The sequence below is a fragment of the Mus musculus genome, chromosome 4 (genome assembly GCF_000001635.26).
Source record: "Mus musculus strain C57BL/6J chromosome 4, GRCm38.p6 C57BL/6J".
NCBI classification, from domain to species: domain Eukaryota; kingdom Metazoa; phylum Chordata; class Mammalia; order Rodentia; family Muridae; genus Mus; species Mus musculus.
Genome location: NC_000070.6, coordinates 126,954,495 through 126,970,050, shown reverse-complemented (window position 1 = coordinate 126,970,050; position 15,556 = coordinate 126,954,495). Strand labels below are relative to the sequence as shown.

The 15,556-nt window shown below is 42.9% G+C and overlaps 1 protein-coding gene across 5 annotated transcripts in view; it reads left to right on the top strand.

The window, feature by feature from the left end:
* Positions 1 to 673: 673 nt before the first annotated feature.
* Positions 674 to 15,556, top strand: part of Zmym4 (zinc finger, MYM-type 4) — a 107,559-nt gene continuing 92,676 nt past the window's right edge. For 3 of the 5 annotated variants that reach the window (NM_001357201.2, NM_001379530.1, NM_001114399.2), the window contains exon 1: positions 1,824 to 2,235. In NM_001357201.2, the coding sequence (NP_001344130.1) occupies positions 2,197 to 2,235 (39 nt within the window). In that variant the 5' untranslated portion in view covers positions 1,824 to 2,196. Of the gene's footprint in view, positions 2,236 to 2,366; positions 2,413 to 15,556 lie in introns of those variants that run through there. The other 2 variants (XM_006503344.4, XM_030253729.1) reach the window with 2 other exon arrangements.

The window sequence follows — 15,556 nt, the reverse complement described above, 5'->3', positions numbered from 1 at the left end:
TTATTTATTATATGTAAGTAAGTACACTGTAGCTGTCTTCAGACACTAGAAGAGGGCATCAGATCCCATTACAGATGGTTATGAGCCACCATGTGGTTGCTGGGAATCGAATTCAGGGCCTCTGGAAGCGCAGTAAGTGCTCTTAGCCGCTGAGCCGTCTCTCCAGCCCCTGATTTTTTTCCCCTTTTCTTACTTTAGACAATCTATGCAGACCAGGCTGGTATCTATTTTCAACTGTTCCCTTCAGAAGTTCCACTTTTAAGCTGTTGGATTTTATTAGAAGGGAGTAGTCTACAGCCCATAAAAAGGTGGAAACCATCCAGTCTTATATTTAACTACAATCCCTGAAAACATATTTTCTTAACCTTTCTATTTGTTTTTTGCTTTGGACATGTAAGGAAAGAGTCTAGGATATGAAAAAAAAAACATTATCTGGCAGAAGTGAACATGTTTCTTTTTGTTCTACCCATAAGTGAAACAAAAGATAACAGGCCCAAGGGAGAATCAAGGACCAGCATGGAAACTTTCAGCCATTTCAGTGTTCAGCCAATGTTCCTGGGTTCAAAGAGCTACTGACTTACACACAGAAGTACAGCTGTAGAGCAACTTTCACCCTGTGAGCAGAGGAGCTCTGGGTCCCCTTGTATTGCCATGGAGAATAACAACTCTTCAGAGACTTAAACATTTTTTTTAATTAGTTCTTTGGGGATTTCCTAGTATACCAGCAGTCCAAGCACTTGGTCAAGGCAGGAAGACCAGCAGTTTCAGGCCACTCTGGGTTACATAGCAACCTAGCTCCAACCAACCCAACTCCAACCAATCCAACTCCAACCAACCCAACTCCAACCAACCTAAACTAATTTCCTTGTATTTTTTACTATATGTCTGTCTGTTGTGCCTATGTCTTCATTAAGAATCCAAGAGGGGACTTCAGCTCTCATTATCTTTGGCTTCGTTGTGCTTCAGGGAAGATAGTGCCTACCCTTGGATTTCCTGCCTTGACAGTTCAAGCTCCTATTCTTTAAGTCAGACCCTCAAATTCCTTCAGTGGAGGCAAATGATGGCACACAGCAGTTGCAGGTCATCACCATGAAACTTCTCAGGAGAGCAGCCATGTTCTTGAACTATCAAGACTCTTGACATTTTATGTTCTTTTGCCTTGACGACAGTTTTGTGTGTTCAGAATCCTGGAGGAATGCAATTCCAGACTGTGTTCTAGCTCCTCACCAGCCACTCGATATCTTGAGGTAAATTAATTTATTTCAAATGACCATACTGGCAATGTTAACTTTGAAAGCAATGGAGTAGATGGTTTCTAAGATCCTTTTTCATTTTAGTATTCTAATGGCAAGCAGGTATTGAGGAAATTGTCTTCAGTTATTGGTTCTGCCTTCAACACTACCAGTGGATCTGGTTTTAAGGTTGGAAGTTGTTCCTTGAGAGTCGACGCCCTTTACTTGACAAGCTGTTGGTTTCTCCTTCAGATAACAGTCTTGTTTTCTTCTTGGTTGGGATTCTTCATGTTCATAGGGTCACTGAGAACTTTGGCTCATCAGGGTTCTCTCCTTTTGGCAATATCTCTGTAGTCAGGTGTAGGGTGGTGATGTGAACCCCTCACTGACATTTCACCAGATAGTCCTTCCATTAAGATCTTTCATTCTGACATCATCCCTTCGTCATGGTCCCTTTAAGGGAGCGGCCATAGTTGAGTGGTGGGAGCAGCTGCTGGCAGCAAAGAGACTAACAGGATTAGGCCTAGCCTGGGCCACTCACCGCGCACGCTCAGGACCGGGGGCTTGGTGGGAAAGGGAGGAGGGGCTTGTGGCGCGCCTGCGCATCAGGGGCGCGCGCAAGGGGCTGGTTTGGAGATCCCTTTAAGAAAACCACTGGCGGAGGAATTTCTCTGAGAGAAAATAATCCTCCTCACGGGGCCCCTTGGAGGCCATTAACCCCCCGAGTCCCGGCCCCCCTGCCCCGGCAGGCCCTTGCGCCCACGCGCCCGCCCGTGGGACCCCAGGAGCTGCGGCTAAGCGCGCGGGCCTCCGCCCCCCTCGTCACTCCCGCGCCAGGCCCGGCGGGGGCCGAGGGGGACCGAACCGCAGCGGGTGAAGCGCCGGTGTCTGCAGTGTGGGCGGGGGCCGAGAGGGGCCGCGGCCGCCGCGCCGGGAGCCGCCGCGGTTCCGAGCGGGGCCCAACATGGCGGAGCGGGAGGTGGAGACCGGCCCCCGAAAGAGGGTAGGTGAGGTGAGGCCGCGGGCCGTCTGCGGGCTGCGGGCTGCGGGCAGGCGGGCGGGCGGGCGGGCGGGGGGCGGGGCGCGGCCGGCCCCGAGCAGCCCGGAGCTCACGGGTGGCGCGGTGGTCGACGGCCGGAGGGAGGGGCGGCCCGAGGCGGCACCGGGGTCCCCTCGGCAGGTGGGACAAAGCTCGGTGGCCGGCGGGGAGGGGGAGGGGCGGGGGCCGTGGTCCGCTTGGCTCCCCTCCCTTTGCCGGCGTGTGGGTGGTGGTGCGTATTCGGGGGGGGGGGGAGCCTGGGAGACGCAAGGTGTCAGACTCCGCTTCTGCATCCTCGAGGAAAAGGGAGTCTATGGAAGTTTCTCTGGGGAGAGGTCAGGTGGGGGTAGAGGTGGCGGGAAGAAGTCGTGGAGGATTGGTCGTTTCCTGAGGAGTAACCGGGAGGGTGCTGCGGGAACCCCGGAGCCAATTCATCTTCCTGCCTCCACTCCCCTCCCCCTTGACCGTTATCAAGCCCCAAAGTGGACATGGTGCTCTCTTCACCTTAGAAGAAGTGGGGTTGTCGTCTTGAAGTTGGGGGAATGTGTTCTGATAGCCACGGATGTGTTATAGTCTAGCATTCTTTACCTGCAGTTAGTAACGTGGAAGAGTGACAAGTTTTGTCCTTAGGATGTACCCAGCCAGCCTTGCCTGCCCTAGGTAAAGCCTTGTCTACACAGGAGTTGTAAGCCGTTTAAAAGTTTGTCTTGAAACTTTTTTTATTTTTAATTTAGTTGTGATTCATTTTCTTCAGATGGAGAACAATACTATCCACTGAGTAATGTTTTTCAAGGCTTTTTTTTTAAACTTCCCCTCACCCAGCATGTTAAGCATCAAGTTTGTTAAGTTTCCTATCAGGAGTTTTCCTTTTGGAAATGGTCTCCAAATGATGAGTTAGTTGTTAAACCAAGCTGCTTAAAACATGAATCTTAACCAAAAATGCTTTTTCATTCAGCATAAATGTCTATTCAAAGATGCATACTGTTAACATCCTGAGTGCTGACTGTGTGCCTGACATTGCACGAAGTGCTTTGTGAAGAGTTCAACCTCACAGTAACTATGCAGCCCATTTGTGGCTGAAATGTAGATTTATTTCCTATCTTACATAATTAAGTTTGCAAAGTCCAGAGTTTTGATCCGAGATTTGAAAACAGGTTTGCAAATGCTTGTGTTGGTTGCATTTAAGGTTTTTTTTTTTTTTTAATTCTTCTAGTCCTGTCATTGGATCCTGGGCCTTAACATCTGATAGACAAGCCTATACCACTGAGGTAGACTCCTAGCCTGAGGAGTTTCTCTTTTTAAAAATGTAAATGATGTTTCTAACAGGTCATTAGAAAACTTTATAACCATCAATAAAAGTAAAAATACAGTTTAGATTCAGGGTGCTACTGCATTCCCAAACCCCTAGATTCTACTATTGACAGTTTTCCCAGATTCTTGTTTACCAAACCTAGTTATTTCATCAAGCCATCTCTTTACCCAGTCATTCATTAGTCTTTTTTTTTTTTTTAAGATTTATTTATTTATTATATGTAAGTATACTGTAGCTGTCTTCAGACACTCCAGGAGAAGGAGTCAGATCTCTTTACAGATGGTTGTGAGCCACCATGTGGTTGCTGGGATTTGAACTCTGGACCTTCGGAAGAGGAGTCGGGTGCTCTTACCCACTGAGCCATCTCACCAGCCCCCATTAGTCTTTTAAGTACACTGCATTTTAGCATTTTTAATAATTAAAATGTAATGTTGGTTGTCTTAGGTTTGCAAAATGTTGGGCTCTCTTCATATATTTATCATTGAACAGGTTAAGCTGTATTAATATAATGTATGTTCAAACAGGTCATTTACAATAAGTACTGATATAGAATGCATATGTTTTGAAATTCTGAATTGTTTTCTAATTTCTGATTAGTAGTAAACTATCTTCATTATCTTGAGTGAATGCATGTGATATGTGTGGTCTACTAATTTAACTATAAAGGATAGATTATAGTGTAAATTCAGAGATATGCAGTTACTAGTGATATCATTTGCTTTATAGAGTATCTTAGGAAAATTAGACTGTTTAAGTATATTCTTTCTCATGTATGTAAATATTACATTTAGCAGGTGGAAAAGGGATTGCAGGGAATTTTTTTTTTTTGAGACAGGGTTTCTCTGTATAGCTCTGGCTGTCCTGGAACTCACTCTGTAGACTAGGCTGGCCTCGAACTCAGAAATCCGCTTGCTTCTGCCTCCCAAATGCTGGGATTAAAGGCGTGTCCCACCACTGCCCAGCTAGTACAGTTTTCTTTTTCTTTTTTCTTAAAAATTTTTTTTTTTTTTTTTTTTTGAAACTGTCTCATGTAGCCCAGGCTGGCCTTGAAATAGCTTTGTATCCACGGTTTACCTTGAACTCCTGACTCCTGCTTCCACTTTTTTTTTTTTAATGTTTATTTATTTATTATATGTAACTACACTGTAGTGTATCTTCAGACACTCCAGAAGAGAGCATCAGACCTCATTATGGATGGTTGTGAGCCACCATGTGGTTGCTGGGATTTGAATTCAGGACCTTTGGAAGAGTAGTCGGCACTCTTAACCACTGAGCCAGCTCACCAGCCCCTGCTTCCACTTTCTAAGAGCTGGGATTACAGGCATGTGCCTGCAGGCCTGACATAATTTTAATACATTTTAAATGTAATTGCGCTTTGTTGCAGTTATCTGCATAGACCTATATGATACTATAAGGTAAATGTGAAATTTCATGGATGAAGTGGGATATAAGATTCTTACTGACTTTGACTTTTATCATCTTAAATTATAAGAAAGATGAGCTATGCTGTTTGATGAGATACCCTACCATGGGAGCCATACCCCTTTAATCCCAATACTGATTTTTTTGTTTGTTTGTTTGGTTTTTTTTTTTTGTTTGTTTGTTTGTTTTCGAGACAGGGTTTTTCTGTGTAGCCCTGGCTGTCCTGGAACTCACTCTGTAGACCAGGCTGGCCTCAAACTCAGAAATCTGCCTTCCTCTGCCTCCCAAGTGCTAGGATTAAAGGCGTGTGCCACCACGCCCGGCTCCTGATTGTTTTAAAATAGTTGTGTTGACAACCTTAAATTGTGTATAGGTGTCTCATTTTCCTGTGTGTGTGGAGTTAGAACAAATGATAGCAGTTGGACTATATTGATTTGATATTTAATCAGATTGTACATGAATTCCATTTTCTCAGTTTGTGAAGTAGGGGATGGATTGGTAGTACCATTATCCTTCTGTGTTACATAGAGAACCAAGTTCATACCTTTCTATGTATGGGTAAAGATCAGCATATTCTCTCTTTGTCTTACACTTTAATACCAGGATATTTTGGGAATATTATTTATGAATTATTTTAACATTGATTTTTTTGTCTTCTAAGATAGGTGTTTTAGATTGATCAGGCTTATAAGTAGTTTACACATGACTTTTTTTTTTTTAAAGATTTATTTATTATTATATGTAAGTACACTGTAGCTGTCTTCAGACACACCAGAAGAGGGAGTCAGATCTTGTTACGGATGGTTGTGAGCCACCATGTGGTTGCTGGGATTTGAACTCTGGACCTTCGGAAGAGTAGTCTGGTGCTCTTACCCACTGAGCCATCTCACCAGCCCTATACATGACTTTTAATTGTGTTATGAAATAACAAGTCTAAATATGATTGCCATATTTCAATGTAAAATTGCTATTTTACGGTTTATATTACAAGATAACTTGTAGTTGTATTTATTTTAATGCTTAACCCTTATATATTAAATTTGAGATACTCAGTATGCTTAAATATAGAAAGCATATGCATGAACAGTATGCTTATGTATTTGTAAAATACACTTATCTCTATGTATGTGTTAGGATACTTGTATATTTCTGGACTTAGAGAAGGTTGTGGATAGCACTTATCAGGCTTTAGGAGATAGAGATAGAAAGAGATGAGAGAGTTCAGCAGTATACTAGGCTTGAGAGGTGCTTCCACAGTAAAGAACACTGGCTACTCTTACAGAGGACAGGCGTTTGACCTAGTACTCACATGGCCTCACAACATCTGTATCTCCAGTTCCAGGAGATCCAGTGCCCATTTCTATCCTCAGTAGGTGGTAGGGACATTAGGTTCCTAGACAATACATGCAGAGCACCCCTCTACATAAAAATAAATAGATCTCCCTAGATGGATGGCTCAGCTGTTAAAGCGAGTTTACTGCTCTTCTACAGGACCTGGGTTCAATTCTTACTATCTACATCAGGTAGAGTTCACAGCCAGTTGTAACTTTCTGGTTCCAGGGTATCCAGTGTCCTTTTTTCTTTTTGGGCATGTAGTGCACATAAACTCATATAGCCACACACATATACACATAAATAAAAATGAAACTTAAGGGCCAGTGAGATGGCTCAGTGGGTAAGAGCACTGACTGCTCTTCAGAAGGTCCTGAGTTCAAATCCCAGCAACCACATGGTGCCTCACAACCACCTGTAATGAGATCTGATACCCTCTTCTGGTAAGTCTGAAGACAGCTACAGTGTATTTATGTATAATAATAAATAAATCTTTGGGCCCAAGCGAGCAGGGAACTGAGCGAGTGGAGTTGATGGGAGGGAGCGGCCAACTGGAGTGAGTGGGGTTGACTGGAGTGAGCAGAGGTCCTAAATACAATTCCCAACAACCACACGAAGGCTCACAACCATCTGTACAGCTACAGTATACTTAGATACATAAAAATAAATAAATTTTTAAAAAATGAAATTCAAAGTATATTACAAAGTATGGTCTATAGTATTATAATAATGTAAACATTGAACTGCATGTAGACAGGAATAAGAAATCACAGGAATAGGTAGATGATTTTTGATTGGGTTACAGACTTCTGTTTTGCTTTTGTTTTAATATTTTATAATAAAAATAAAAGTTTTCATTTGGGTTTTTAGACAAGGGTCTTGCTGTACATACAGCTACATTGATTGGCTCAAACTCATAATTGACTTTTCAGCCTCTGTCTGTCTAGCACTGGGATTACAGGAATGAACCACCAAATTCAGCTGGAGTTTTTTGTTTTTTTGTTTTTTTTTTCTTTTTTCTCCTCCTAACCTCTAGAACTAAAATGGCCTTTAACAACATCTATTTGGGATGGCCTGTACTCCCCCCAACCCCCAAACTTGTTTCAAAAGAGTCTTCCATTCTGTTACCCAGTTGACAGAAAGCAAAAAGAAAAATATACATAAATCTTAATCTTTTCATAAACATTTATTTATTTTATGTATATGAGTACACAGTAGCTGTCTTCAGACACATCAGAGGAGGGCATGGGATCCCATTACAGATGGTTGTGAGCCACCATGTGGTTGCTGGGAACTCAGGACCTCTGGAAGAGCAGCCAATGCTCTTAACCCCTAAACCATCTCTCTAGCCCCAAATCTTTTTTTTTTTTTTAGATTTATTTATTCGTCTATTATATGTAAGTTCACTGTAGTTGTCTTTAGACACTCCCGAAGAGGGAGTCAGATCCCATTACAGATGGTTGTGAGCCACCATGTGGTTGCTGGGATTTGAACTCAGGACCTTTGGAAGAGTAGTCAGTGCTCCCAACCGCTGAGCCATCTCTCCAGCCCTCTAGCCCCAAATCTTAACCATTTTAACTTTTTCTTCCTTTTTTCTTTTTCTTTTGAGACAAGGATTGTCTTTGCACCTCTGGATGTCATGGAACTCACTATGTAGATCAGGCTGTCCTGCGACTCATAGATTCATCTGCTTCTACCTCCTGAGTGCTAAGAATTAAAGGCATTTACCACCATGCCTAGCCTCATTTTAAGAGTTTAAGATGGCTTTATAAATATATTCATGGTGTAATGCAACTATCACCAATTATTTTAGTCCAAATAGAAAACTTACACACTGAATTGTTCCACACAGTTTCTCTCCTCCTCCCTGGTAAATTCTAATCTGCTTCTGTGAGGTTGCCTGTGATGGATGCTTCCTATGTATTTTTTCTGTGGAGTCTGATAGATTACTCAGCACATTTTCAAGGCTTGACCAGACGTCATATGTATCAGAATTGCCCATTCTCTCATATACCTGAAGAAGTAATCCCATCATTTGTGCCAGACTTTATTTTTTTGTTCATCAGTTGGCCATTTAGGTTTGTCTGTTGTAATTTCATCTGTAAATGTTGTTGTAAAGTATGAGTCCTATCATTGTTTTGGTTACATACTTGACAATGGATTTGCTAGATGATATGGGGGGATTTCTTGTTTGGAGGTACCATAGGACTATTGTACCTACTTGCTTTACTGTTTTGCACCCATAAGGGATGCATGAAACTGCAGTCTCTCCATGTCTACATGAGCACCTCTTAATTTTCTTTTTTGGCAATAATCACACTAGTGAGTATGGTGTAACATTTTTCTGTGATTCAGATTTGTTTACTTGCTGTTTTAATTTTGAAAAGGCATCTTTTTTTCTAGTTTATTTTTAAAGGTTTACTTTTATATCAGTATGTATGCTGGTTAGTTTCATGTCAACTTGATACAAGTTAATAGTCCTCAAGAGAGGAAGGAGTCTCAATTGAGAAAATAACTTCATGAGATTGGGCTGTAGGTAAGCTGGTTGGGTATTTTCTTAACTAGTGATCAGTGGGGAAGGGCCCAGCTCATTAAGGGTGGGGCTACCCTGGGCCAGTGGTCCTGGCTTGAGAAAGCAGGCTGAGCAAACCATGAGAGTATGCCAGTAATTAGCATTTCTCTGTGGCTTGTGCATCTTTTGCCTCTAGGTTGCACAAATTGTGTAGCCACAAGCCTTACTGATCTTGGCTTTTTGTGCACAAAACCCATATTCTTATTGACACACTTCATTTAGCAAGAACAGTTAGGAATAAGCAGAGCTATAGAAGCCAGAAAGCAAGGTTAGTACATGTAGGGATTTTTCCAGAATTATAGACTGTGATAGATGAAGTCTTTGTTACTGTTTTGGCAAGTGTTGGAGTCTGGAGTCTGTATGCTGGGCTCTTTCTCAGAATGATTAGTGCCTTGGTAGCATCAGTTATCCTAAGGTCTTGGGACCTGTTAGAGTTTGTTTTAATTAGGGTTTTATTGCTTTGAAGAGACACTGACCAGGCCAACTCTTATAAAGGACAACATTTAATTGGGGCTTGCTTACAGTTTCAGAGGTGTAGTCTGTTACCATCAGGTGGGAAACATGGTGGATTGCAGGCAGACGTGATGCTGGAGGAGCTGTGAGTTCTACATCTTGATCCGCAGGCCGCAGAAGAGGACTGTGTATTACATTGGGTGTAGACTGAGTATAGGACACCTAAAAGCCCATCCCCACAATGGCACATTGAAGTGGAAACTTAAGGGCTCTTCAGAAAGTCAGTTGTGTTGGATGGTGTTTTGCTGGGGGAAGCACATGGAAGAATGTTTTCCTGAAGTGGATACAGGTGAAAGGCTAAGGTAGACAACGAAGGAATGTTTCACTGAGGCAGACACAGGAGAAAGGATGTTCTGCCAAAGCAAGCATGTGAAACGACATGTGATGAGGGATTCTTTACTAACAATAATAATGTGTTGGTCTGTCTTACATTGTAGTTGAGTTGCATTTGTTGAGACTCTGTAGAGAGAGACACACCATAAAACTTCTTGTGGTGTGTTGCAGCTTACTGCAGTTTCTTGCCACTTCTGAGGATTCGGACTGATTGGCTGTGTGATGTCAGCTGAGGCAAGACCGATGGAGGATTGATGCATGATATTTGGAGGGAGTATACATAGAACTCAATGGACAGTGTGAGGCAGAGCTAGGCTTGCTTATAGAGCTAGCTGTGCAACGCTTCTGGGTCTCTCATCTTTGCTGATCTTTGCTTCGCTGAGAGAAGCACAGCTAAGAACTTTTCCTGGCGTTCCTCTCTGGTCCCTCCTGTTACCACTGTGGCTAACCCAACTCTGCTGAACTGGACTGCTGGTATACTGCAGGTATATTGTAAAGTGTTTGTGAGTGGATCGAACTGCCACTGCTGACTCCTGTGAACTGAATTGCTGATTTCCTGACAATTTAGATAGGATTTGCTCCAAAGAACTCTCTCTAAACAGGCCCACTTCCCCCATATCCTTTCTTTTATACTACCTCTGGTGAGTGGTGGGCTACAAGGGAAGTTAAAGGGTTTAAGAGCCATCATTAAAAGTAGACCTTGAAAAAGTTAGTTATAACACTCTTCTCCAACAAGGCCATACCTACTCCAACAGGGCCATATCTCCTAATAGTGCCATTCCCTATGGGCCAAGCATTCAAACACATGAGTCTATGGGTCCATACCTATTCAAGCCACCATACAGTTCCTGCCCTGTTTGAGTTCCTGAACTTCTTGATACATAGTAATGATGACATGACCTAAGTAAACCCTTTCTTCTCAAAGGTGCTTTGATAATGGTGTTTCTCTCAGGAATAGTAACCTTGAGGCCGTATGTGTGTGGGCATATGCATGTGAATGCAGGTGCCTAAAGAGCCCAGAGGCATTAGATCCTCTAGAAGCAGGTGGTTGTGAGTTGCCTCAGTGTGGGTGTTGGGATCTGAACCTTGCTTCCCTTTAGTTTGTTTTTATTGCATTTATTTTGTGTGTTTGCTCAGACATACCCTTGTTGCACATGTGAAGGTAAGAGGACAACTTTTCAGCAGTGGGTTCTCTGCTCCCACTTTGTAGTTCTTAGGAATTGAACTCAGGTCATACTGCTTGGAGACATGTTCCTTTACTCACTGAGCCATTTTGCTGGCTCTTCTTACAGTTTTCACTTACTTTACTCTTACTTTACTTTACTGTGTGTGTGTGTGTGTGTGTGTGTGTGTGAGGGGTGGTGGTGGTATGACTAATTGACTGTATGCATGTGTGCCTAGTACAGAGTGGAGATTAGAGGACAACTTTCAGGAAGCAGATTTCTCCTTTGTTTTTAGGTGTGGTCTCTGGGCCAGCTGGTATGTATATTTCAGGTCATCTGACACATGAGCTTGTGACTCCTATATTACCTGTAGGGTGTGCTTGGATTTGGGTTGTGGTGATTTAATTAAGGGCATAAAGCTTGTATGACATATGAAATTAGTTTTCTGGCCTGGATTTGCATTTTTCTTTTTTGTTTTCTTCCTTTAACTTTATTGGTTTATGAATTTCACATCATGCACCACAATTCACTCATCTCCTCCACTTGTACCTGGCCTCCACTTTGCAACCCCTGCTGCTCCTCCAACAGAGATAAAAAAATTCTCCTTGTGGAAGCTGCAGTGTGTCATAGTGTGTCCCACAGAATACCCTTTGTCCATACTTCCTTGCTTGCATATGTTCATTGCATGACTCATTGGTCTGGTACAAGTAGCTTCTGCTACTCTGTCGATACTGGAACCTCACTGGTACTCCTTGGATATTTTGTTGTTGCCCTGTGTCATGGCGAGCCTATAGTTTTGCATCTGTAGGACAGGCCCCTTCATGCACTACAGCAGTTTATTGATGGGTTAGATGGTGGGATGGGCCAATTCAGAGCCCTAAAACTGGGCCTGAGAGGTGGTCAGCTCTCCTGCTCTTCATGCCCTCAGGGCTGGCTCACCAGAAACCCGCTGTACGAGGACAAGTTCTAACCTTCTGCCTCGGTGAGGTGTAGGACCCGCTCTTCCAAGTGTTGAGGCTGGTGAAAGACATGGCCAGTTCTCCCACTCTCATGACACTGAGGCCAGCTCTCCTGCCTGTCATAGATAGCAAGAGATGAGTGAGGGGAGTAGGGCATCCCTTCTTGTTGTGTGTGTCCCAACAGAGACAGGGCAGCTCACCTGCAAGCCCATGTGCATGGCCAGCTCAGTTGTTCTGCTCAGGTGAGGTACAGGCCCACTCTCTTGAGTGCTTCAGAAGGTGAGGGGCAGAGACAGCTCTCCTGCCTGTCATAGGTGGCAAGGGGCAAGAGTGGGGAAGGGCGTCCCTTCCTTGCTCATGTTGTTTGCGGGACCCACACCCCTACTATCAGGGTCATCTCTACTGTGCTGTCCAAATGAGGGGCAGGGCCAGCTCTCCTGCTCTCATAACCTTATGAGGGCCATCTCTTCCACCCACTGCTGGTAGCAAGGGCAAAAGGGAGGGGAGGGGATTTCCCCCTTGCTGACACCACTATACAGCAGACAAGAGGCAGGGCTGACTCTCCAACACTCATGTCCTTGGGGGCGGGCTCACTTGATAACCCCACATTCATGGTCAGCTCTACTCTGCTGCCCAGGTGAGGGACAGATGCTTGAGTGCTGCAGCAGGTCAAGGTCAGGGCCATCTCTCCTGCTTTGATGACCTCAGGGCATTTTTATGAGGAGGAGGAAGAGGATGATGATCTTGTATGTGCATATTGGCCATTGATATACCACTTTGCTAAAATGTACATTTAAAGTCTTTGTCCTTGTCTGGTTCTTAACTGACTTTGTCTTTTTTTGCTGATTGTGGAAATTTTATTTGTATTCTTCATACTGAATACTTCCTTGAGATAGGATCATGCTGTATAGCATGGACTGGCTTGGAACTTGTGTTGCTTGAACTAGTCTGGGATTTGTGAGTTTCTTAACCTCCCAAGTGCTAGGATTACAGGTATGTGCTGCTACCATTACACCTGATCTCTGGCTGTTGAACTCCTCACAGGTGATTTGCAGATATTTTTTCCCATGCCTGGGCTATAGTTTTATACTTGTGAACATATCTTTTGATGCACAGAAGCTTAGAATTTTTGTTTTGGTTTTGTACTAAGTTCAAGAGAAACTTTTCCCTCATTTTTAAAAATTACGTGTGTGTGTGTGTGTGTGTGTGTGTGTGTGTGTGTGTGTGTCTGTAAGAGAGAGAGAGTCAGTCAAGTGTTTTGAGTATATATGTATATATATATAATTTACTTTGTGTGTGTGTGTGTGTGTGTGTGTGTGTAAGAGAGAGAGAGGGAGAGAGAGGAGTGTGTGTGTGTGTGTGTGTGTGTGTGTGTGAGTGTGTGTGTGAGTCAAGTGTTTTGAGTGTGCATATGTGTATAGGGTACATGTGAAGATCAGAGGTTGGCTTTGTTCTGTGGTAGGATTCCAGGACTGAATTCAGGCCTTCCATCAAGTGCTTTTATTTACTCACTAGTTCCCAGAGAAGCTGTAAGTTACAGTCTGAGATTGTCCCAGTTGCTTATTTCCTATTCACTTTGTGTCTGTATGTTGGTTGTTATTTTTTCCCTTCCTTACTTCAAGGGAGTAGTTTTTGTTTTTGTGCCAGGATGCCTGGCTGAAAATTTCCTCTTTAAGATAATTTAAAATGGGAATGGAGAGATGGCTCAATGGCTAAGAACACTGTTTTATTCAGGAAGACCAGATTCAATTCCCAGAACCCACATGATGACTTACATCTGCCTGTAAATCCAGTTCCAGGGGATCTGACATCCGCTTTGGCCTCTTGAGTGCACCTGGCACACATGATGCTTATTATATATGTGAAGGCAAGACAACCATATACATAAAATTAAAAAAAAAAAAGAAAAGAAAACAAACCTATGTTAGATTTGCAGAGATTTGTTTTTTGTTTGTTTTGAGGCATGGTTTCTTTGTGTGTCTCTGGCTGTCCTGGAACATGCTCTGTAGAGCATGTTGGCCTCGATCTCAAAGATCTGCTTACCTCTGCCTCCCAAGTGCTGGGATTAAAGGCATGTGTTACTACCTTCAGGCAAATAGATTCCTGTTTTACACTTGACCCTATTTCTTTTCTCTCCATGTTATTTTATATGGTGGCATACTAATGACTTAACTGAGAGCCTTGCTGCTTTGTAGTCATCCTTGTCTTCCAGTGGAGATTGTTTCCTTAGCCTGTTGTTTTCTTGCACAGTTTCTTCTGTAGTATTGTGTGTATGTGAGTGAGTGTTGCATTTAATAATTGAATGTTGCTCTTCAGAGGCTGTTCACCGTTTTTTGTTTTTTTTTTTTGAGACAGGGTTTCTCTGTGTAGCCCTGGCTGTCCTGAAACTCACTCTGTAGACCAGGCTGGCCTCGAACTCAGAAATCCACCTGCCTCTGCCTCCCAAGTGCTGGGATTAAAGGTGTGCGCCACCACTGCCCGGCTCACCTTGTTTTTGTTTGTTTGTTGTTTTGTTTTGTTTTGTTTTTTCAAGAAATGTGAGACTCACCTTGTTTTTTGAGACGGGGTTTTTAATTGGCCTGGACCTTTGCTGAGTAGCATGTATCTGTCTGTCTGGTGAGCCAAGTGGGTGGTGAGCCCTAGCAACCTAGGCACCTGTTCTGCCTTCCTATCACCGGTGCATGCCATCATACTTGGCTCTTTTTTTATTTTTTATTTTTTATTTGTAGGTCCTCTGGCTCCAATTCAGGTTGTCTTGCTTGCAAAGCAAGCATTTTACTGACTTAGCCATCTTTCCTATGTATTTAAAAATTAAATTACGTGATTTCCTTACCCTTTCTTTGCCTCTGTTTTGTTTCTAAAACTCAAAAGTACTATTTCGCCGAAGTTTATCCTGGGGAACCAATGAGTATTATTAGGCTTGCTTACTTAGGAGCATGGATGAAGGAGTTTCTTTCTGGAACATGGACCCCAAAGCAGCCATACTGGAAAGTCTTCACCTAGCATAGGATAATGGTTTTCTCCACAGAAGTGTAAATGGAGACCTTTCAGGTAACCCTAGTCTATACACTTGAGCTCCTCTGGAGACCTTGAGGCCATTTTGCAATGAGGGATGAGTACAAATGGCCAGGAGGAGTGTCTAGAATCTCAGGTGAAGGTTCAGTGATTCACTCTACCCTCTCCTCCTATGAAGTAATGTGGACAGTCCATTTAAGCTTGATTGTGATGGATGTATACAAGCAGGCACAGCTGATCTGAAGATGGCTGTTTTCCTCAGCAGCCCACTTTCTACAACAATGGTCCATTTAGGCATTTGCAGGGAAAATATTGTTCCATAATAGATATGCACATATAGAGGATAAGTCCATTCCATTGCTTTTGTCTCCTTAAGCCTGTGATTTTTTTCATCTTCAGTATAATACTAGTGAAACTCTAGTAATTCAACTTTATTAAATATGACTGTAATTGTCTTTAAGTTTCTACCAACAACCAAGTAAGCTGTTACAGATGTTAACAGCACTTTTTAAAAAATGTGTTTTATGGTTTTTTTTTACTGTTTTTTTTTTTTAAAGATTTATTTATTATTATATGTAGGTATACTGTAGGTGTCTTCCACACACCAGAAGAGGGAGTCAAATCTCATTCAGATGGTTGTGAGCCACCATGTGGTTGCTGGGAT